This window comes from Bos mutus, chromosome 22 (genome assembly GCF_027580195.1).
Source record: "Bos mutus isolate GX-2022 chromosome 22, NWIPB_WYAK_1.1, whole genome shotgun sequence".
Classification (NCBI taxonomy): Eukaryota; Metazoa; Chordata; class Mammalia; order Artiodactyla; family Bovidae; genus Bos; species Bos mutus.
Window position 1 is genome coordinate 51746705 of NC_091638.1, and position 23656 is coordinate 51770360.

At 53.0% G+C, this 23656-nt stretch overlaps 1 protein-coding gene and 1 pseudogene across 1 annotated transcript; both read right to left on the bottom strand.

Annotated features, from left to right (window-relative positions):
* Positions 1–2733: 2733 nt before the first annotated feature.
* Positions 2734–5370, bottom strand: LOC102285794 (cathelicidin-4-like; annotated as a pseudogene).
* Positions 5371–14249: 8879 nt separating this feature from the next.
* On the bottom strand, positions 14250–15855 carry LOC102284955 (cathelicidin-2). Its single transcript, XM_070359269.1, has 4 exons — positions 15658–15855; positions 15437–15544; positions 15221–15292; positions 14250–14632 (listed from the first exon to the last, which is right to left on the bottom strand). Exons 1-4 carry the CDS (start codon positions 15853–15855, stop codon positions 14360–14362), a joined length of 651 nt encoding a protein of 216 aa, XP_070215370.1. The 3' UTR covers positions 14250–14359.
* Between the last annotated feature and the right edge of the window lie 7801 nt (positions 15856–23656).

Here is a 23656-nt window from a genome sequence, read left to right on the forward strand (position 1 = left end):
CAGCTCCGGCTCTTGAGTAAATTTTTCCCGGTCCGATATGAGGCCTCCTACTTCTCTCTCAGATGACGCCCAGGCCACCTCTGCCTGGCCCCCATCACCACCCTGGTCAGCCCTGCATCGCTCCTGCAGCCCACAGCTTCAAGCGGCCTGGAGATTCGGCTTTTTGACTTGCAGCACCATGAGCATTGACAGGCTGCTCTGGGGGTCCCTTTCTGCGCTGTGCCAACTCCCACTCTCTTTCTTCCCTTCCTGAGCTGTCCCCTGTCCTCTGGATGCTCAAGACTACGGGCAAAGACAACACATAAAAGCTGGGTAAGTATGTGCTGTGGCCAGGACAGTGGGTAGGGATTGAAAGTGGGTCGACACACGGTTTGCAAAAAAGAAACCACAGACAGAATTAAAGTTTTAAAGATGGGACCGGGGGACTCAAGATCTCGAGGATCAAGAACCCCACTAACCGATTCGATATCACTTTTATTGAGCTCTTGGTATGCAGAAGCTCTTGGTTTTTTAGATAACGTAAGTTTCCCATGGTCCCAGTCACATCCCCAGTTAATGATTTTCTTTGGAACGTCTATGTTATTTTCTGTACAAAGGGCTCCAGGTGGCTGGAAGCAAAGATCCCTGCAGGAACATCAGAGAACCCATCAGTGCGTTCGCAAGCATCGTTCTAACTTGTGGTGACCCGATATTCCTAAATCCTCACCTTTCACTTTCCCGCTGCTCATGCAGGACTCACTGACCTCGGCTAATCAGCCCAGGTACTCTGGTTATTTTTAACTATATTTCTTGTTGTGTTCTCAAGGCTTCAAAAAGACAATTGGATGTTTTCCCCACAAGGATGGAGTGAAATCAGTTGCTCTGAGAATGACTTCCAGGGTCTCCTTTAAATGATGTGGGAAGTGTAGAGACACCACTGGCCAGGGCCAGCTGCATAACTTGCAAGATGAAAATACATGTCCCTTGAATCAAAAATTATTAAGAAATTCAAGCTCTCATAAGTCAGAGAGATTAGGAGAAAGGAATAGCCTCCACTGGCCATTGCTGCCTTTGAAGATGGAGAAAGATGAGCAAAGGCCTGGTTACAGCCTCTAGGAACTGAGACCAACCCCAGCCAACAGCACGCAAGGGATTCATGGTCTTGATCCTACAAGCACAAAGAACCAAATTCTGCCATCAACCCGAACGAGCTTGAAAGCAGTTCTCCCCTAGAAGTTATTGAAAGGAATCCAGCCTTATCAGCATCTTGACTGGCCCTGTGAACAGAAGGCAGAGACACCCATCATAGCTCCTAGCATCTGACCTACAGAGCTGAGCCACCAGGGTGAAATTTATCTTCACATGCCTAAGAGGAAATGCATGTTGGCTCAAGGAAACCTCTCAGAGCAATGATGACATCACAGAATGGAATGAGGTTGGGAAGAGGAGCAGTCACCAAACTCAACCATAAAGACAGCGGGGAAGGACTGCTCCTGTTGCAAGATGCTGCTCAGTTTCATCAGCAACAGCGGACTCCAGGTACCACCTCTTTTTCCTGCAGTCTTCACTGCCTCAGCAGCACAGGCAGGAGCAGGGTGGCACAGAGCTTGGTAGGCATCAACCTGTCAGCAGGAACAGCCACCAACTTCAAGCTACCCAGAGTTTAACAACTAGCTCAAAAAAAGAAATCCTGACCATTTAACCTGTAGCTCTGGCAAGCCTGAATGCTCAGGCACAGACACAGCACAGCCCTGAGTTTCTCTGTGGCATTCATCCCAGAATGCTGGATGAAGTAGAGTGATGTAGAGTGAGAAGCATGAGGTTCCTCTAGCCTACCTGAAATCAGCCCCACCTGCTCACCAAGAGGAGCCAAGCCTGACAGGTAGCAGAGTAAATGCCCTGTGAGATCCTACCCTCTGCCCCTCTCAGAGAAGGCAATCTGTGTCTTGGTTCAGGTTGGCTCTGAGGCAGACCTAAGACAAGTGTTTCGTGGAAGTATTGTGTTGGCCAAAAAGTTGTTCAGGATTTCAGGTAAGATATTACTTTTTGGCTAACACAGTGTTTTGTCTGGGAGATGATTCCAGAAAGCACCAGCAGGAGTGTAGAGAGGGGAGACAGGGCAGGACCTGAGTCAAAGAGGATGTGTTTCAAGGAAGAGGTTACAAAAATGGGAGACGGGGGCTCAACCCAGCTGTGGACATCAAGGAGTGGTGTGACATGTCTGGAAACGGGCCACCCAAGGCTTGAGGAAGAGAAGGTATTTTTCCACCAAGTTCCCACAATGGTTGAATGAAGTTGCTTCCTGGATCCAACAGCCCCCCAGCCCCAAACCAGTGCTTACAGTCTTCCCCAGAGCAAAGATTGGCTAGAGAATAAGGAGTGGGCGGGGCACGGACAGTGTCTGAAACACCCAGGCAAACAGTGATGTGACCTGTGCGTCACTCTGTGTGTGTCTCTCACCCTCATGCAGAGCTCTTCACCCCAAAGAGCAGGATGCTTGTATTTAATGGTGCAAATGTTTGTGTCATGTGATCCCTAAACACAAGCCCACTGCTTCAATTGGGACCCAGCTGAAGAAATGGTAGTGTGTCTCAAAACCACAGGAAAAGCCAGGAGGGACAGGCTATTCCAGAATTAAGATTGTCAAGGGCAAGAGGAACATTTTGGGCCTTGTACTTGCATGCTCAAGCCTGAGACTGAACTGTGACTCTGTGAGTGTTTAACAAGGTGAGCAGCCTGGCCCCTCGTGGACTGTCAGCTCCATGCGAGCAGGAACAGCAGCCCCACCAGCTCTGCACACACAGCAGGTCTCCGTACGTCATACTGGGTGTTGGAGGAGGAGGGCAGAGTGGGTGAAGGTCTCGAGAGGGACCCGAGGCTGGGGACGCTGTCCTGGAGCTCCTGGGGCTGCTGCCTTCCCCGTGCCCTCCTGGAAGGAATAGGGGCCTCACGCTTCTCTGTGTTCACAGGGGTGATCACACACACATACATAGACACACATAGATACACACACAAATAGACACACACATACACATAGCCACACACACACACACACACACACAGAGGAGGCCTCTCAGAGTTAAGGACTCAGTCTCAGTTCAGTTCAGTTCAGTCGCTCAGTCGTGTCCGACTCTTGTGCGACCCCATAGACCGCAGCCCACCAGGCCCCCCCGTCCCTGGGATTCTCCAGGCAAGAACACTGGAGTGGGTTGCCATTTCCTTCTCCAATGCGTGAAAGTGAATTTGCTTAGTCGTATCCAACACTTAGCGACCCCATGGACTGCAGCCTACCAGGCTCCTCCGTCCATGGGATTTTCCAAGCAAGAGTACTGGAGTGGGGTGCCATTGCGGGAAAAAGGGAAATAATAGAAATTGAAGCCTGGAGGAAGTTGTTTTCACAAGAATTTATTTTTCACCGTCCAGAAGTCTGATCCAGAACAAATCATATCTTTAAAATGCTTCCCTCAGGCTCGGAATTCACCAAAAGCCATTAATAGGTATGATAGCCAGTCCTTCACCGTTTTCCGGGGAATCTTGGTGGGAACCATGGCCGTGGCCTTGGCCTTGGTCTGTGAGGAGGCCGAGGTTTGGGAGGCTGAGGTCGGTTAGCCCTGACACTCTGAAGCTGTGAACCACAATGGAAGAGATTACCTGTGAGACTGGGCAAGGGTCAAGAGAAGACCACTCTCTCCCCACATGAACAACCCCCAAACTGAGCCACCAAAGGAACTTTGGCCCCAGATCATCCTCTGGCAGTGATCTTTGGAGCATGTGATTGAATCCCTAAACCCACAACATATGGGGAAACTGATCCCAGAGATGACAAGGGGCTTCCAAGGGTCACAAGCCCATCCGGGCAAAGATAGAGTGGAGCATGGCCTCGAGACCACGGCCCAGGTCAGGCTGCCACAATTTCAGCACTGTCAGAACCCCTGGAGGCCTTGTGAAAGTGCAAATGCCGGGGCCCACCCCAAAGTCTGATTCAGGAGTCTCGGTGGGGCTGAGAATCTGCCTTACTGTGAGTTCCTGGGTGGGGACCCTGTTAGACAGCCACTTCTCTAAAGGATGCAGAGCCAGGGCTGGAGACCTAGGGATTGGGGAGGGTGGGCCCAGATAGGAGGGCCTTTTCTCTACCCTAGACGGAGCAGCGGGTCATTGGTCCAAAGGATGTTTCTCAACCCACCCTGTTAGCATATGCCCAACACAGAAGGGGCCACTCGCCTCATTACAGTTTATGTCAAACTGGTCATCGGACCAGTCCAGGCTGACTGTCCCCAAACACTGTTTCACCAGCTGGAAGGGGAGCTCAAGGTCAAACTGGAAACCCCGGGCCATAATCTCCCAGGCTCAGCCCACCTCACCTGCCAGGGGCTGGAAACATTCCCTGAAGTTCCCTGTTCAGTTCGCGCTGAGAAGCATTGATCCCAGCCCTCAGTCTCAACCCCCAAGGTCACCCCATTCTCCTTGAAGTCACACTGCTCCGGGGGCTGCAGGCTCGGCCTGAGGCACACAGTTTCCTTCACCCTGAAGCTCACAGGCTTTCGAGCTCCCCAGTCCTCCACCTGGTCGAGGATCAAAGTGGGGAGACTGGGCTCAGGCTCATGTTTCCTTCTCTGATCTGTCTCCCTGCCCCCAACCCGGACGGCAGCCTCTCTAGCCCCCTGTGTGTCAGGCTCTGGGCTTGGTGCTGGGAGCACAGGGGAGGGGACAGAGCCCGTGTCCAGCCTCACGGGCACACAGAAAGCAGGAGCGGCCCTCACAGCAGCGCTGATGGCAGCGCCTCCCCTCACAGGGGCTGAGGGAGGTCAGGGCCGCCTGCAGGGAGAGCCCTTGTCACTGGAGCCTCCAGGCTGACAGAGGCCTCCCTGGCAGAGAGACACCGAGGTGCAGAGGGGACATTAGCAGAGAAGTCACTTCACAGAGCCTGTGACCCCCCCATCCCTGGAGCTCCCAGAAGTCCAGGGAGCCTGAGCCAGGTGTGCAGGGCACCTGTTCCCACAGCAGAGATGCTAAGGCAGGAAGCCTGGTGCTGGGAGGGCCCCAGGTCTGGGAGGGTTTCCTGGAAGAGGTGGGAACCCACCCAGAGGGAAAAGTGCTCTCCTGACAGGAGGACCAGCCTGAGCGAAGGGGCGACAGTGTGGCCAAAGCTGGGGGGAGATGGCTCCATCTCCCTGGGAGATGGATCCCAGAGAGATCCTTGGGAGGCGGGTCTAGCTCCAGGAGGCGGTAGAGATTAGCTTCTGAGGACCGCTAATTGATGTGATCCACAGCACGAAGCACGGCCTCCCTGTAGCTGGGGGCCTGGGCGCTGGCCGAGGGCAGCACTAGTCCCAGCAGCAGTAGCCACAGTGACCACCGCCCCAGGGAGAGGCTGGCCCTCTGGGTCTCCATGGTCCCCAGTCTGCCTCCTCCCAGACTGCAGGATCTGCCTTTATGGCCTGGGCCTAATGCAAAGGCTCTACCAGGAGTCTTCCTGACTAGCCCCATCCCTGCCCTCCTCCCAGGGTATGAGATTGACTTGCCTCAGCTCCTCCTGTTGCTTCATGAGATTGCTGGCCAGTGGGAAGGGAGGCCCCTGTGCAAGGTGAAAAAAGGGTTTCTCCATCTCCCTGACAACTTCTTGGCCTCTCCTGGACCCCACAGGGAGTGTCACTGGCAGGCTTGCTCAAGAAGATTGAGTCCTCCAGGAGAGGGAGGGACCAGGCGCTGTCTACATCCCCTCTACCTCCACACCATGGGCTCCTCAGGATTCAGGATAAAGGGGGGTATTTGCTATTCGATCTTCTCCTTTAGGCACTGCCTGGCACCCAATAGGCACTTAGTTAAAGTTTGATGAGTGGATGACAGGACCAACCCCTTCTAGCCCCTCACCCACCCACCCTGTCCTAGGCAGCCATCTGGGCCAAACCATCCTCTTCTCTCCACAAACCTCAGACAGTCAGGGGCTCAGCTCCACCTGCTCCCTCTCCTAGTCTTCTCCTCTGCCTTCCTCAGACTAAGATGTCACATCCAAAGACCCCAGCAGTTGTGGCCTTTTGCTACACTCAACCTATTTGTCTTCACAGGTGCTAGGGAAACACTCTGTCCTCTTGAACTTGCCCCTGAACAATTCTCCCCTGTCCCTGCCCTCCTGGATCCCCTCCTCCTCCCTGGGGGCTCCTGCTGAGTCTCCTCCAAGGACTCTCCTCTTAGGAGGCAGGGCTGGCTCAGGAGCATCCAGGCTGCTCCTCCTCCCCGTCGTCACATGTTTCTGGGGACCACACTTCTCAAGACAACAGTGCCCATCACACACATACTGGACTGTGCCTCTGGGTTCAAGACTCCGATGAACGCCCTGGTGGTCCGCACTGGGCTGTTAGCTGGGTGCTGCTGCAGGAGCCCTGAGCTGGAAGCCTGGGGGTCCCACCTGCTCCTTCTTCCTCCTGAGGACACTGTCCTGACTTCCCGCCACCCCTGTCCTGGGCCGACCCCCATCTCCTCTCCTCTCAGTGACGCCACAACCTCCAGACTCCATGTTTCTTGATTTTCAGGCTCTCCCCAGACCACTGTCCACCCTTCACACCATTTCTAGATGCCAAGGCAGAGTGCCGATTTGACCACTTCACCCTCCGCCTTCAGAGCACACAGATCCCCGCCTGACAGCAGGGTCTGGATCTCCCGGAGCTCCTCAGTGTCCACACCCCGGCCCTGCGGGGCAGGTCTCAAGCTGCCTTGACCACTCCAACCACAAGCCATCTCAGAGCCTCCTGCTTGGCCCCTATCTCTGCAGCTGGTGCCTCTGCTTGCCCTGACATGCCACCTTGCAAAATTTTCCCTGACCTTAACCAAAAGTGGTACCTCCTTCTCTTGACTCCCAAAGCCTTCAGGACATCCCTTCTTCTGTTTTGCTTTTTTAGTAAAATGTGCTTTTTATTTATTTAGTTAGTTCTGGCTGTACCGTGTCTTCGTTGCCGCCCACCAGCTAGTCTGGTTGCATAGACCAAGGGCTACTCTCTAGTTGCGGTGCACAGGCTTCTTGTTATGGTGGCTTCTCTTGTTGCGGAGCACAGGCTCTAGAGAGTGAGGTCTCAGTAGCTGTGGCCCAGGGGCTTACTTGCCTGGTGTGGGATCTTCCTGGACCATGGATCCAACCCACATCCCCTGCATTGGCAGGCAGATTCTTACCCACAGGACCACCAGGGAAGTCCAGGACATCCCTTCTGATTTGACCTCCAGGATTCCTTGCCCAGTGCTCTGGTTGAACACCAGGTGGGGAGGGGGACACTGGGAGGAAAAGAGAGCACAGCTGGGGGAAATATTATGCCCAAGGGACAGAGGAGTGCTGAAGCCAAGAACATTCCAATCCATCAATGCCAGGGAAGCACCATGTGGCCGTGAGGCCCAGGGAGGTTGTGGACTCAGTTGCCCTGTGGGACCCTTGGAGCCTTGGCCAGGGCATCTTGGAAGGTGGCAGCCTGGATGGGAGATGCTGGTTGACCACTCAGCCTTGGAGAAGGAAAGAGAAGTGAGTTTTGTGCAACCTCATTACACCGCCCAGATATTGTCCCAGTGGCCTCTTGGTCAAGCTGTATCTTTTCCCCAAGTCAAATAATTAGCAACACAAATGGTTCCTGGGTGTTTGGTAACCTGGAAACCTCCCTGTGCTTTCCTGGTGGTGGTGGTCTATTCACTAAGTCATGTTTGACTCTTTGTGACCCCATGAACTGTAGCCCGCCAGGCTCCTCTGTCCATGGGATTTCTCAGGCAAGAATACTGGAGTGGGTTGCCATGTCCTCCTCTAGGGGATCATCTCAACCCAGGGATTGAACCTACGGCTTCTGGGTTTCCAGCATTGCAGGCAGATTCTTCACCGCTGAGTCACCAGGGAAGGCCTCCCCTATGCTTTCCTGCCTTTGCATGATTGCAGACTAGAATCTCCTTCCCCATCCTCCCTGGATCCTGTTAGGGGCCTCTGCCAGGCCCTCAGTCTGCACCTCCTGTGATGAGGAGCGAGCCTTCCACATCTGCAGCATCTGCCTTCTTTGATTTAGTCCTCACAGCTGCCTTGTCCTAGCGGAATCTTACGTCTGCTCATGGATGCCCTAGGAAGGGGGAGACAGCCCACCATCTGGAGACTTCACCCAGCCCGGGCCAGCTAGTATGCCCTTTGGGAATTAAAGACAGAAGGGATCAACTCTTAATAAGAGAGACAGACCAACTGGGGATCAAAACAGCATCTCACTGATTCCATTTTTTTCCAGCTTGGAATCTGTCACAGGTCCCTGGTCCAACTCAATAGTTACAGGTAAGCACCTGACTTTATTTCTTTTGTAAAGATATTCAGGAGATTGTAAAGTACCTTCCTGCCTAATCACCACCTGTAGAAAACCACCGATTCTGTCTCCAGCAACAACCTCCCTCCATAAGGATTTAAATCAACAGAAAAGGAAAGAGCTTGGGGAGCTGGAATTGCAGGTTACAGTGGGGTGGAGAGTGGGAGGGCTGATGGGTAGCAGGGACCAGGGAAGGGAGGGCTGGGGCTGCTGGGGGCTATGCTCTGTAAGTGTGACACCCTGGCTGTGAGTAGGAAACCAGAATGATACCCCGCCATTCCTTAAGTTGGGAACTCTCTCCGTTTTGCTGGGAGTTCCTGCCATGATGGTCACTAGTGTGCCCTTGGGCAATCTCATTGAAAGGACTTTCTTCCAAGTACTTTGCCAGTGACAAAAACATTGAGTGGGATCCCTTGGGTCCATCCTGACACCTACACAACAACCCTGACACTAGTCCCTGGGAGGGTCATGGTGACAACACTGCGAGGGGAGCCTGAGGCCCCTGCCTCCTCCACTCACAGCCTCCGCATAACCACATTGCCTACGGAGTCTGGAGACCTGAGTCCAATGATGTGACCTGTGTGTGTGGTCCTTTAGGGACAACAGGCTCCTCTGCACCCACTTCCTCTGAGTTCACAGCACTCTTGTCAGGAGGGCAGCATAGGGCTCATCACCAGTCTCATTAAGCCAAGAAGGAAACTGAGGCCCAGGGTGGGGTGATATGTGACCTTGGGAGAGAGGTCTTGGCCATATCAGGGTTGATAGAAGGACCCAGATTTCTTGTCCAGTGTGGAGCCTCCCTGGTCCGATCTAAGGCCTCCATCTTTCTTAGACCAGCTCCCTACCCTTCTCTCTGACCCCACCACCCACCACTCTGGCGATGCCTGTATCTCTTGTGAATCTCAGAACTTTAAGAAGTTCTGGAGACTCTTCTTTTTGACCAGCGGCACTCTAGACACTGAAGGGCTGGACTGGGGGCCTGTTCTGCCCTGGTCCACCTCCCACTTTTTTCCACTGCTTCCAGGGCTATCCCTTGCTCTCTGGCTGCTGAAGTTGCTGGGGTTCAGGGGAAGACCCTAGGGAGAACTGGGGCAAGGGTGGAGGGAAGTAAGTTGCTCCCAGAATGGTCTCTGGGGCCTCCTTCCTGTATTATTTCAAGTATGGCGTCACCACTGGCCAGCCACTGGCTCCATCACTTGCAAAATGAAAATGCGGGGCCCCTTGTTCAAAATCATGAGAATTTCAAGACCTCAAGAATAAGTCATTAGCAAGTACCCAAGCACAGGGGCCTGTGTGACTGCACTGGCGACACAGTCTTGATACCAGCCTTGCCCCCTGCCCACAAAATACTCTTTATTATCACAAGAGAGAGTTGAGACTATCTGGGTGTTGTAGGTAAGTCCAGGCCAGACTTTCACATACTTAGTAGCAGCAAGATCAGCAAGAGATGTTGCTTTTGTGATATCAGAATCTGACAAGTCTTTAAGCTTAGAACAGCTACCATATTCTGGGCAACACATGTAAAAGAGTTCAAAATTTCATGATGAGACTCATGAAAATCTTATCAGTATCTAGAAGGTCAACCTTGTTATGTCATGTTTAGTGGAGGCTGTCTACTCCTGGAGCTGGCAGTTGTTGGAAAGGTAACAAGAGCCCTTAGATTAAGACTCTTCAGGGCTTCCCTGGTGGTCTAGTGGTTAAGAATCTGCCTGCCAATACAGGGGTCACGGGTTCGATACCTGGTCTGGGAAGATTTCACATGCCGTGGGGCAACTAAGCCTCCATGCCAGCCCACCATAAGCCTGTATGCTACCGAGCCCACCTTCTAGAGCTCATACTCTGCAACAAGAGAAGCCACCGAGATGAGAAGACTGTGCACTGCAATAAGAGTAACCCCCACTCGCTGCCACCAGAGAATGCCCAAGCGCAGCAATGAAGACTCAGCACAGCCCTAAATAAATAAATAATTTTTAGAAAAAGACTCTTCATTGGCTGTTGATCAGGTAGAGTCTGGGTGAAAGTGACCACATGCCCTGCAGACAAACTCTGAGAGAGCAATGAATGATGCGTCTTCCCACCCTAGACTCTGTGAGTCTGCTAAGTCACTTCATTCGTGTCCGACTCTGTGCGACCCCATAGACGGCAGCCCACCAGTCTCCCCCGTCCCTGGGATTCTCCAGGAAAGAACACTGGAGTGGGTTGCCATTTCCTTCTCCAATGCATGGAAGTGAAAAGTGAAAGTGAAGTCGCTCAGTCGTGTCCGACTCTTTGCGAACCTATGGAATGTAGCCTACCAGGCTTCTCCGTTCTTGGGATTTTCCAGGCAAGAGTACTGGAGCGGGTTGCCGTTTCCTTCTCCAAGACTCTGTGAGTCAGAGGCCTTCTATTCCCATCACCAGGGTAGTTACTTTCTTCACAACCAAGTGATCTGAACGCCCGGTCCCTCAGCAATCACTGCTCCTGTCCCCAGTCCTCCCCTTGTCTTAGACCATGGGCCCAGACTCCTCCCTACGTGCTCAGCAGCTTCATCCTTTTATGCCGTGACCCATCATAGAACAGCTCCCTATGCCCTGAAACACCAGTAGGACCGCCTTAGGAGTTTCCACCTCATATTCATGATCATTGTCATCAACAGCCTTCCAGCAGCAGAGCTGGCAGTGCAATGAGCACTAGGGTAGAGTCACCCCCAAGTGGGTCTTCTTTGCAGCTTCCAAATTCCGATACTAGGAGCTGCCAGAGGTGCCTGGGAAAAAAACAAGTGGGGTGAGAAAGATTACTCATGTGGTTTGAGAGTCTTCCATCAGTATGGGCCTCTTCCCTCATTTCTGAGCCTCAAAATTAAACACTCTACTTAGCTAGAAGATAGCCTCCCAGGGAATCAGCTCATTTAGAATTCAAGTTGCCTTCCCTAAGTGTGTGCTCCACTGGGAGGTGAGCCTTGGGTGTATAGTTATCCTTTCGATGTTTCCTCTCAGAGTCCATTTCATCTTCCAATGGTACTGACTACTTGGAGATGAGATTGGGGGCACTGAAGGTCCAGGGAATCATCTGGGTAGCTGTTCACACCCAGTTTCTTACTATAAGGCAATGCTGTTGCAGATCGGATGTGTTCTGTGAATCCAGATATGAAACACAGACCGTCTGGGAGTCTTTGAATATCATATCCCATGTATGCTGTGCAGACAGGGATGGCATCCCTGTAATTGCCCTGGAATTCCTTTTGTCACTCAGTCGTGAGGCTGGGAGTCAGCCACTTTGGCCAGGCTTCCTTGGCCTCATGTGCTGGCATCGCTAGGCTTTGTCAATATTTTGAGGTCTGATGGTGGATTTAAATGGATCACCATGTCCCATGCGATGGTGTATCCACATGCCTAGAGGCCCTACCTAGCCAGCGCAAGTTTAATTCATTTGTTGATTCCATTAACATGGCTGGTAAATGGTCATTTTCCTTGCATATCAATGTGAGTCATAACAGAGGTAGTGAGCAAAGAGCATTCTATTGCAACAAGGTTTGATACCCCCAGAGACTGAGGCTTGACCATCCAGTTTCATAGGCAGACACCGGATCACATTGCCAGTCTCTGGTGTACTGCCCATGAGACAGTGAGAAATGCAACCAGGTAAATTTGGGAAGTTTTCTTGACCGAGGGGCCTTGTTCAGGCACAGGTGTCAAAAGATGTCTTTGAGGCTGAGCAGCAGCAGTGGCACAGCCCACACATCCTCCTTTAACTTAGCACACCCACCCATGAAGGATCAGGCATCTTCAGGACCCTGGTGGACCAAAGCCCTCAGGGAGCTCTGACACAGACCCCACGTCTGAGAGAGGTGCATCTGGAATGTGATCGGCCACCTTTGCCTCTAGATGTATCCCTCCAAGTGCCCCGTTTTCCTCTTTTTCCAGGAAAGAGTCGTTTTGTTGAGATTTTCATTTTTCACCCTTCCCGTGATAGGGGTGTTGCTCCTTGAGGCTCTGAGCATCAGTCACACACGACTGAGCGACTGAACTGAACTGAACTGAACTGAGTTGTAAAATATAACATTAGATACATTTTTGAGGATGAATGAGTCCACACAGTTGAAAGTGCCTAGGGGCCATGAAAGTGACAATGTAGCTCTCTGCCTCCCCTGACAGCTCCTACCCTGCTCCAGCTGGGGATGACACAGAGGCAGAGTGGCACACGGGAGAACAGGGGGCTGCATGTTATATCTTACAGCTTCATTCATGCAAGGACAAATACAATCAAGATCCACAAGGGCCTTACCTAGTAACAGTCCAGTTTCCCTCCTTGACACAGCACGGGTCTGGGGGATGGAGAAGCCCCTTCTGGTCCATGCCGATTGGCTCCCCTTTTCCTGATCTCTTGATCTCCTCCACTCTGTCTTTGATTTCAGTGCCCCCAAGCAAGGAAGCTGCCCCCTGCCCTGAAGTGAGTGACCTTCACATGTACACAAACACTGAGAAACATGAGGAGTCATCTCCCTGGGCCTCTTGACCTCCTATCCCCTCTCACCATATTGTGAAACCTTAAGTGCCCCTTGGCTTTCAGCACTTGCCCCCAGGACCCCCCACTCCTGCACCACCACCCTGGACCCCTTGGGCCCTTCTCTCTTGTCTCCACATCAGGCCCCGCACCTGACCCGTATGGAACTAGTGGATGGACTCTCCACAACTCCACTGCCATCAGAGGCCATGTTCCCTAGAGTAAGAAGTATGAGGTTCTTCTAACCTGCCTGAAATTAGCCCCACCTGCTCACCAAGAGGAGCCAAGCCTGACAGGTCACAGAGTAAATGCTCTGTGAGATCCTGCCCTCTGTCCCTCTCAGAGAAGGCAATCTGTGTCTTGTTCAGGAGGACCCAGCAGGAGACCTAAGACACACCTTTGGTGGAAGGAGTTTGTTTGGGAGGAGATTCCAGAAAAAGCCAGCAGAAGTGTGGACAGGGGAGACAGGGCAGGACATGAGTCAGAAGAGGAGGGGTCAATGAAGAGGTCACTGATGGAGGTGGTTGGGGCTAAATCCCGGTGGGGATCTCACACAGGGATATACATATCTGGGAGTGGGCCACCCCAAGGGTGAGGAAGAGGAGGTGTTTTTCCCCCAAGTCCCTCCAATGGTTGGTTGAAGCTGCTACCAGAATACAAACTTCCTAGTGCTTCCAGTCTGCCCCAGAGCAAAGGTCAGCTAGAGCATGGGGAGTGCGCAGGACACAGACAGTGTCTGAACTCCCGGGGAAACAGAGATGTGACCTGTGTGTCACTTTCTGCGTCTCACACAGTATTCAGCTCATTGCCCCGATGCAAATGAATGCTTCATTTTAATGAGAAGTTTTGTATCACTGGATTCCGTCACACAGACCCACCACTAAAATGTGGCAGCCAACTAGAAAGACAGTGATGTGTCTGAATGCCACAGCAAAGTCAGGAGGCGTGGACTTTCCAGAGTTAAGATCGTCATGGGGAAGAGGAATGTTCTGGGCATGGTCCATGCAGGCTTAGTCCTGAGACTGAACTTCCTCTCTGTGAGTGTTTAGCAAGGTGAGCAGCCTGGCCCCTCGTGGACTGTCAGCTCCACGTGAGCAGGAGCAGCAGCCCCACCAGCTCTGCACCCACGGCAGGTCTCCTTCCATCCTACTGGGTGTTGGAGGAGGAGGGCAGGGGTGGGTGAAGGGCTTGGGAGGGACCCGAGGGTGAGGACGCAGTTCTGGAGCTCCTGGGGCTGCTGCCTGCCTCGTGCCCTCCTGGAAGGAACAGGGGCCTCATGCTTCTCTGTGTTCACAGGAGTGATCACACACACACTCACACACACACACATAGACACACACACACACACGTAGACACACACACACACATAGACACACACACACACATAGACACACACACACAAAGACACTCCTAACGGTCATGATAAGTTGGAAGAGGGGAGACAATTGAAATTGAAAGCTGGAGGAAGTTGTTTTCACAAGGTTTTATTTTTTGGATGCTGACTCAGGGCAAAAGAGATCCCAAGAGGTCTTCCCTGGGCTTCTGATTCACCAGAAGCCCTTATCAGGGAGTTATCTGCCTATTGTTCACCGTCTACCAGGAAACGGTCCTATGGGTGGACCGAACGGTGGGCGGATCGGCGGCGGGATCGGCGGGCCGATCGGCGGGCGGATCGGCGGGCCGATCGGCGGGAGGATCGGCGGGCGGATCGGCGGGCCGATCGGCGGGAGGATCGGCGGGCGGATCGGCGGGCGGATCGGCGGGAGGATCGGCGGGCGGATAGGCGGGCCGATCGGCGGAAAGAACGGCGGACGGATTGGTGGAGGACGGATTGGTGGAGGAAATCTGACACTCTGAAGCTGTGAACCAATAAAAACAGGTTTCTTGTGAGAACCGGGTGAAGGTCAAGACAAGACCCCTCCCCCCACATCTGCCAGCGCATTCCTAGAAGACTCCAGGAACCTTAGGGACCCAGATCACCCTCTGGCTGTGACCCTTGGAGCATATGGCTAAATCTCCATACCACAGACAGAGATGAAACCGAGGCCCACAGATGATAAGGGGCTTTCCAGGATCACAAACCCATCCCAGGAAAGCAGGGCATAAAAGATCAATACTGAATCAGTGACTCAAGCTTCTGCACAGTCAGAGTCCCCTGCAGGCCTTGTGAAAATATAAATGGCTGGACCTCACCCCAGAGTCGGATTCAGTTGGTTTGAGTGGTGCTGAGAATCTGCCTTGCTGTCAGTTCCCGGGTGGGGACCCCATTAGAGAACCACTGCTTTAAGGGATGCACAGCCAGGGCTGGAGACCTGGGGCTCAGGGAAGGTGGGCCCGGGTAGGAGGGCCTTTCTCTGCCCTCATTGGGGCAGCGGGTCATTGGTCCAAAGGATGTTTCACATACTTACCCTGCCCAGAAACCCCACAGTCCAGAAGGGGTCACTCACCTCATTACAGTTTATGTCAAATTGGTCATTTGACGGGTCCAGGGTGACTGTCCCCACACACTGTTTCACCAGCTGGAAGGGGAGGTTCAAGGTCAAACTGGAACCCCTGTGGCCATAACCTCCCAGCCTCCTCCCAGGAATTGGTAATCGTCCCCAAGCCCGCTGTCCAATCCCTGGGAAGCATCTGCCATTCTTCTCCCCCGCTCCCAGGCTCACCCCATTCTCCTTGAAGTCACACTGCTCCAGGGGCTGCTGGGTTGTCCTGGGGCAATCGGTCTCCTTCACCGTGAAGCTCACAGGCTTTCTGGTGCCTGGGTTGAAGTCCTGGTCATGGGTCAAAGTAGGGGAAACTGGATTTGGGCTCATTCTCCTTTCTCTGATCTGTCTCCCTGCCCCCCAACTAGCTGGCCCCCTCCCCAGATCCCTTCATAACTCACATCATTGGGTGTAGGGTCTAGCTTCAGGAGGCGGTAGAGATTAGCTTCTGAGGACCGCTCATTGAACTGATCCACGGCACGAAGCACGGCCTCCCTGTAGCTGAGGGCCTGGGCGCTGGCCGAGGGCAGCACTAGTCCCAGCAGCAGCAGCCACAGTGACCACCGTCCCAAGGAGAGACTGGCCCTCTGGGTCTCCATGGTCCCCAGTCCTCATCCTCCCAGCCTGAGGAACCCTCCTTTTATGCTCAGCCTGGGCCCTGACCTGCCCCATCCCTGCCCTCCTCCCAGCATGTGAGAAGGACTTGCCTCAGCCACTGCTGTGGCCTCACAGGACTGCTGGGCAGTGGGCAGGAAGGACCCTATACAAGGTGAAGAAATGGTTTCTCCATCTCCTGACAGTGTTTTGGCCTCTCCTGGACCCCATGGCAAGTGTCACAGGCAGGCTTGCTCAAGAGGGTTGTGTCCTCCAGGAGAGGGAGGGGCCAGGCACTGTCTACTTCCCCTCTGACTCTACACCATGGGCCCCTCAGGATCCAGAGTAAAGGAGTGTATTCACGTCTCAATTGCCAGCTCTTGGCCCTGTCTGGCACCTAATAGGCACTCAGTTAACACTTGTAGAATGGTAAGACCATCAACTCCTGCTGTAGACTTACATTTCCAGCCCATCCCTAGGCAGACATAAATCCTACACCATCCTGTCCTCTGGGCTGAGACCTCAGCCAGTCAGGGCTTGGCTCCCTTGGTGCCCTCTCCTAGATTCATCTCCACTATTTTCTCACTGAAAAAGTCCTCTTTCACAACAACCCTCCCCGTGCCCCTGCAAGACATGGCTTGTTCCACTAATCCCTCTTGAACCAAGCATGAGAAGGATCATCTGCATTGTGACCCCAATTCAGTGCCTTCTCTACACTCAAGGCCACTGCAGGCTGCCCAGTCCTCACTGGATCCGTATTCATATTCAAGCTGTGTCTTCATCTCCACAGACTCCGGGGACCCTCTGTCTTCCTGAACTTGCCCCTGACCAATTCTCCCCTGTCCCTGCTCTCCTGGGTCCTCTCCCCCTCCCTGGGGGCTCCTGCTGAGTCTCTTCCAAGGACTCCTCTTAGGATGCAGGGCTGGCTCAGGAGCATCCAGGCTGCTGCTCCTCCCCATCCTCACACGTTCCTGGGGACGGCCCTTCTCAAGACACCAGTTCTCCTGAACACGCATCACTGCTCTGTCTCTGGGTTCAAGACTCCCATGAATGCCCTGGTTGTCTGCACTGGGCTGTTGGCTGGGTGCTTCCGCAGGAGCCCTGAGCTGGAAGCCTGGGAGCCCCACCTGCTCCTTCCTCCTAAGGACACTCCGCTGACCTCCCAGCACCCCTGCCCTGGGCCTACCCTGTCTTCTCTTGTCTCAGTGCAGCCACAACCTCCACACTCCACCTTCCCTGATTTTCTGGCTCTCCCCTGACCACTGTCCACTCTCCACACCATTTTCTGGAAGTTCCAACACACCACCAGTTTGACCTTTCCAAGTCCTGTCTTCAGCCGCCCACACTCCCCGCACCAGGCATCAGGGCCAAGGCTGTTGTTTTCAGTTTTCCTCACTCCCAGCCCCGAGGGCCTCAGGTGTCAGGCTGCCGCTTACATCTCGACCACCCAAGCCCCTCTGAGCCTCCTGCTGTCTTCCCACCTCTGCCTCTGATCCCTCTGTGTGCCCTGACCTCCACCTTGGGAAGACTTCCCTGACCTCCAGCTAAACTCATCATCTCCTCCTCTTCACCCACTCGGCCTGCAGGACATCCCTTCTGATTGGACCTCAATATCTCCCTGTACAATGCTCTGGCTGAGAAAGCAGGCTGAGGAGGCCAGTGCTGGGAGAGCACAGCTGGGAAAGATAATGAACCAAAATGATGAAGATGTCTGAAAATGATGAAGCAAATTTTCATCCATCTCTCCTTTCACCTGGTCGTGTGACTTGAGGCCTGTAGTATTTCCTGGATTCAGTTGTCTTGTGGGACTCTTGGGGACTTGGCCAAAGCCCCTCAGCTGGGTCAGATGGTGCTGGTTACACGTCAGCCTTGGAGAAGGAGAGGTGGGCCTCTGCCACCTGGTTTCATAGTCCAGGTATTGCTCCAGCGACCTCTTGGTCAAACTGTATCCTTTTTCCAACTCAACGGAGGAAAAAGAATGTCCACAGTAGAAACAATTGGTAGTACACATGGTTGCTGGCTATTAGGTAAGCCTGAAACCCGCCCTGTGCTTTTCTGCCTCTGGGTTTGGGCATTTGCTCACACATCAAACTGAATTTCCCTCCCCCATCCTCCCTGGATCCCTTGGAGGGTCTGCGTCTGGGTCCTCAGGCTGCCCCTCCTGTGTTGGTGGTGAACCTTCCCTTCCTCCAGCAATCAGCTTTCCTGTTTAGTGCTCACAGCTGTCAGAGCTGAGGTCTTCTCAGGAAAGACACCACACCTTCGTCCCCAGGCACATTGTCCCCAACTCCACATCTGGTCCTTGAGAAATTCGCATGCACCCTTCCCCCCAACTCACTCAGGAATGAGCCAGGATCCTGCATGGCCCCCTCCTTTGCTCCTCTCACCCTTCCTTCCTGTCCAGACCCTCCACGGGAAAGAGAACTGAACCCCAGGCTGCCATGCCCCCGACTGTGGGGACACCCACCAGCTCTCTGACCAGCTGAAGAGTCAATGAGACCCACATGCAATATCATTCCAAGAAGGACCCCCATGTACTGCAAACAGGAGGCAGGTCAAGCCATCTGGAGCCCAACTTCCAGGAGGATGGAGTAAGAGAGGGCACTTCACACAGGCACACACACCCTTCCACTTCCAGATCCCTGGTACTTGGGTGATCCCATCCTACATCCTGGATTTTCCTTGTTCAATCCATTTGCACATAGATGTCCTGGGAAAGCAGAAACTACCCCTTCAGATGCTCCAGTCAGGTCCACTTTGTAAAGTGACTAGAGCAGGGATCAACCCCTGAGCAGAAGGACAGACTGCTGATCAGAACACACTTTCCCCAACCCTACCACTCACATAAGCCCAACAGACTCGGGTGGCGATGTCTACATCACCAGGGAAGACCTACATTTCTTATTTCCAAAAATAATTTAGTAGATTTTAAAGACACCTTTCTGGCCTCTGATTACCAGCTGAGAACCACTGATCATGTCTCCAGCAAAAAAACTGCCTCTCTAGGTGTTTCTTTCCTATCTGAAATTACCTTCTCGATCAAAGTGAAGTGAGAGTAGCTTGCTGCTGCTGCTGCTGCTAAGTCTCGTCAGTTGTGTCTGACTCTGTGCGACCCCATAGACGGCAGCCCACCAGGCTCCCCTGTCCCAACACTGGAGTGGGTTGCCATTTCCTTCTCCAATGCATGAAAGTGAAAAGTGAAGGTGAAGTCCCTCAGTCGTGTCCGACTCTTAGCGACCCCATGAACTGCGGCCTACCAGGCTCCTCGGTCCATGGAATTTTCCAGGTGAGAGTACTGGAGTGGGTTGCCATTGCCAGTAGCTTAGTAGTGTCCAACTCTTTGCGATCCCATGGACTGTAGCCCACCAGGCTCCTCTGTCCGTGGAATTCTACAGGCAAGAATACTGGAGTGGTTTGCCATTCCCTTCTCCAGGGGATCTTCCCAAGCCACAGATCAAAGCCAGGTCTCCCACATTTCAGGCAGATTCTTTACTGTCTAAGCCACCAGGGAAGCCCCATCTTGTTTAAACCAACAGACAAAAGAAGAGCCTAGGAAGCTAGGATTGCAGGTAGGTGGTGGGGGTGGAGACTGGGAGGGCTGATGGGTGGCAGAAACCATGGTGGATGGAGCTGAGCTGGTGGGAGCCATGCTGTGATGGTGTGAAACCCAAGCTACGAGGACATCAGCGAGATCCCCCCTGCTATATCTGAAACAGATGGCCCTCTCCATTCTCCTGGGAGATCCTGCCCTGATGGTCACCTGTGCACCCTTGGGCAACCTCGTTGAAAGAGATTTCTTCCAAGTAATTTGCCAGTGGCAGCAGCACTGACTGAGGATCCCAGGTCCATCCTGTCACCAAAGCAACAACCCTAACACTAATCCTTAGGATGGTCATGGTAACAGCACTGGAGCCTGCCCTGCCTCTCTCCTGCAACCCGGTGCTTTTGAAGACTCAGTTCAAAAGCTGAGCATCAGTTCAAAAGCACTCTGTGCAGGGAAGGGCTGGTGGGGGTCCCCTTCTGATGTGTATTGCCACTCCCTTCCTTCCCTTCCTGGGCTCTCCCCTGCCCTCTGACTGCTCAAGGCTGGGGGCAAGGACTTGGGGATTTTCTGGGCAAGTTCACAGGGAAATAAGTTTTCTCAGAATGACTTCCATAGACTCCTTCATGTGTTGTGGGAGGTGTGGAGTCACCACTGCCCAGAACCAGCTATACAACTAGCAAATTGAAATTGTAGCATCCCAGCTCCAAAAGGTATATAGAATTTCAAGACCTCAGGGATATATAGAGCATTAAACCAAGTACCCAGCCCTCCTGAGCACAGGGGCCTGTGTGACCTCCCTGGTGACACACCCATGATGCTGGCCCTGTCCCCAGCCCCCAAAACACAATGTTGGCAAGAAGGAAACCAAGTACCTGCTTCTGGAGTTCCTCAGATAGTAGAGGTTTTAAGTGCCTGGGAAATACAACAGGCACTTGTCATTTTGATTTACTGGTTCTCTAAAGTCTTCTCTAAGAAGTAAAGAAGGGGACGTCCCCCGGAGTTAAGTAGTTAGGAATCTGCTTGCCAGTGCAGGAGACACAAGTGCAATGCCTGGTCAGGGAAGATCCCAAATGCTGAGGTGCAACTAAGCCCATGCGACACGACTACTGCACCTGTGCTCTAGAGCCCGGGAGCCACAACTGCTGCAGCCCCAGTGCCCTAGAGCCTGTGATCCGCAGCAAGAGAAATGACTCCATGCACCGCAACTGGACAGGAGCCCTGACTTGCCACACCTAGACAGAGCCAGCACACAGCAACAAAGACCCGGTGCAGTCAAAAGCAAAAAGCAAAACCTCCTCCTGTGTACAGTACATAAAGTGATTTCTGTTTAAAAAAGAGAGAGAGAGAGGGAGCAAGAAAGAAAGAAAGTAGGGCTCTGAACACACAAATACAGGAGAAGAGCAATGCCTTTGCAACTCCCATTGTCCAGAAGGGCAACCAGGGCCCAGGAGAGCAAGAGAGAAGGGAGCTTAGCAAGGCCAGGGGGTGCACGTGGCAAGCCTAGGGCTGGACTCCCAGATCAGTGCTCTTTCCACTCCCCACAGCATCTCCAGCTGTCCACCCCTGGGGGCATCTGGAGCTCGTGACTGGGCCCCTGTCTTCCTGTCCAGCCCAGCACCCTCCACCCCACCCGCCTGCACGAGCCCAGGAGGTCCCGCACCGCAAGCTGCTTCCTGGGCTGGGACAGCCTCCCCTCCTGCCCAGCGGCACAGCCCACACATCCACCTTTAACTTAGCTGATCCATCCATGAAGGGCTAGGGGTTTTCAGGACCCTGGTGGACCAACCCCACCCCCCAACCCCCCGGGAGCGCTGACACAGACCCCACGTCTGAGAGAGCCACATCTAGAACATGACCGCCCATGTTTCCCTCCAAATGCCCCATTTTCCCTTTTTTCGGGGAAAGGGCCATTTTGTTGAGATTTTCAATTTTCACCCTTCCCGTGATAGGGGTGTTGCTCTCTGAGGCTCTGAACATCCACTGATGCCCAGTAACAAGCCAGTGACGCCTCTTGAATGGGCTGCAGCGTCAGGCTTGTGCTGGGTCTGTGTCCGCAGGAAGACCCTGGCCTGCTGCTGGCTTCCTTCTGCCCCGGGCTCCAGGCTGTGTGGTTCTCAGTCCCCCTGCACGTGTCACTGGAAAGGCTCCTAGGGCAGATCGGCCTGAGCGGGCGGCATCTGTACAACCCGCGAGTTGCTTTCTTGAAGTTCTGCATCCCCAGCTCTCCAGCTGATGTGCTGTGAGCACCTTCTTAAACTGCCACCCTTGTCTTCTAAACTGCTTTACTGCCACCATGTGGCCGAGCTGGGGAAGATCCCCTGGAGAAGGAAATGGCAACCCACTCCGGTATTCTGGCCTGGAGAATCCCGTCAACAGAGGAGCCTGGTGGGCTACGGTCCATGGGGTCGCAAAGAGTCGGACATGACTGAAGCAACCTGGCACGCGTGTGGCCAAGCCGATCAGGAGGGCTCCCACTGGGCATTTGTACCAATGTCACTGTCCTAACTGGGCTTTCCCCGATGTCAGCACCCCTCACAGTAAGGGTTACACAATATATTAACTGGAGGATAATTGCTTTACAATATTGTGATGGTTTTTGCCATCCATCAGTATGAAGCGGCCATAGGTATACATGTCTCCCCTCCATCCTGAACCTCCCCTCCCACCTCCATTCCCAGCCTATCCCTCCAGGTTGTTACAGAGCACTGACTTTGGGTGCCCTGCATCATACACTTTTATTGACTGCATTCTAGTTGGATTAAGTCACTACTTCCCTTTTTTTTTTGGCCACACGGAATGGCTACGGAGCTTCCCCAACCTAGGATCAAACCAGTGCCCTCTACATTCGAAGGGCAGAGTGTTAACCATTGTACCATCGGGGAAATCCTGAAAGGGGACGTTTGTGACCTAAAAAAGACGTCCTATAGTACCATCTCAGCCTAAAGAGGAGTCATCAGAGATGTCATCAGGACCACGTGGGGCCACAGCCCCACGGAGTGTGGCTTTGTTTACTACGAAGAGAAAAAGGGACCAGCTTTGAAAGCGCATTTCATGTTCAGCACAGAGGTAGTCCTAGTACCAGGAGCATCAAGGTTTTTACTTTATCAGTTCAGTTCAGTCACTCAGTGACTCTTTGCGACCCCATGGACTGCAGCAGACCAGGCTTCCCTGTCCATCACCGATTTCCAGAGCCTGCTCAAACTCATATCCATCGAGTAGGTGATGCCAACCATCTCATCCTCTGTCGCCCCCTTTTCCTTCTGCCTTCAATCCCCTTCTCCTCCTGCCTGTACTTTATAAAAGGGAGCAATTTCACATTGATGCTCCAGGGATTCCGTTTTGTGGAATGCCCTCATGTTTCAAGCAACTTCACTCAGCGAAAAAGCCTCTGGGTATTGTTGTTATTGTTCAGTCACGCCTGCACTATTGATAACACAGAAGGCAGAGCGATTAGATGGAAACTTTTGGCTTCCCAACCAACAAACATTGCCTACACATGAAAACACTAGAGAGTGTTGTCAGTATATTGTGGCAAGTCCCTTCCACTGTATGTTGATATATTGTTGAATACAGATGCGTTGATAACAGATGAATTCTGTCTGTAAACCCTACCACAATCACATAAAAGTATTTTAAACAGAAGTACAAATAGTCGGCCGAAAGTGGACATAAAACAGAATCATAAAAAAAATCCAGAGGGGAACTCTCTGGCCGTCCATTGGTTACGACTTGGTGCTCTCAATGCCAGAGTCTCGGGTTCAATCCTTGTTTGGAGAACTAAGATCCTGCAAGCTAGGATCCTAAAAAATAATCTAAAGAAGACAGAAAACTAAGGGAGAATAAGGTACCATCTGAATGAATAAAAGAGCTTTGAGATGTGAGATTAAACTCCAGATGTGTCGATGATTACGTAATACAAGTGGTCCTGTGTTACCCAGGGGTTCTCGTTTCTGTATCTGATGTTTTCACATCTCACTGCTCCACCCAGGGTTAGTAGATGCTCTAACTAACACTCTCTCCCTCAGCCCACCTCTCACGTGCAAACCGACCAGCACCCCCATCCCACCCTTTCTATCGCTGAGACTCTAAATCTCTGTCCTAGTAACCCCAGGGCCAGGTGCCAACAAATTGGGGAGCCCCCACACCCACACCAGCCCACTGAAATTACTCAAGTTACTCCATCCTCAACCTGGTCAGCCTCACGCTCCCGCCTCGCCCATTCCTTCCCTGAGAACATCACACGGGCTGTGACTGTCCTCTCC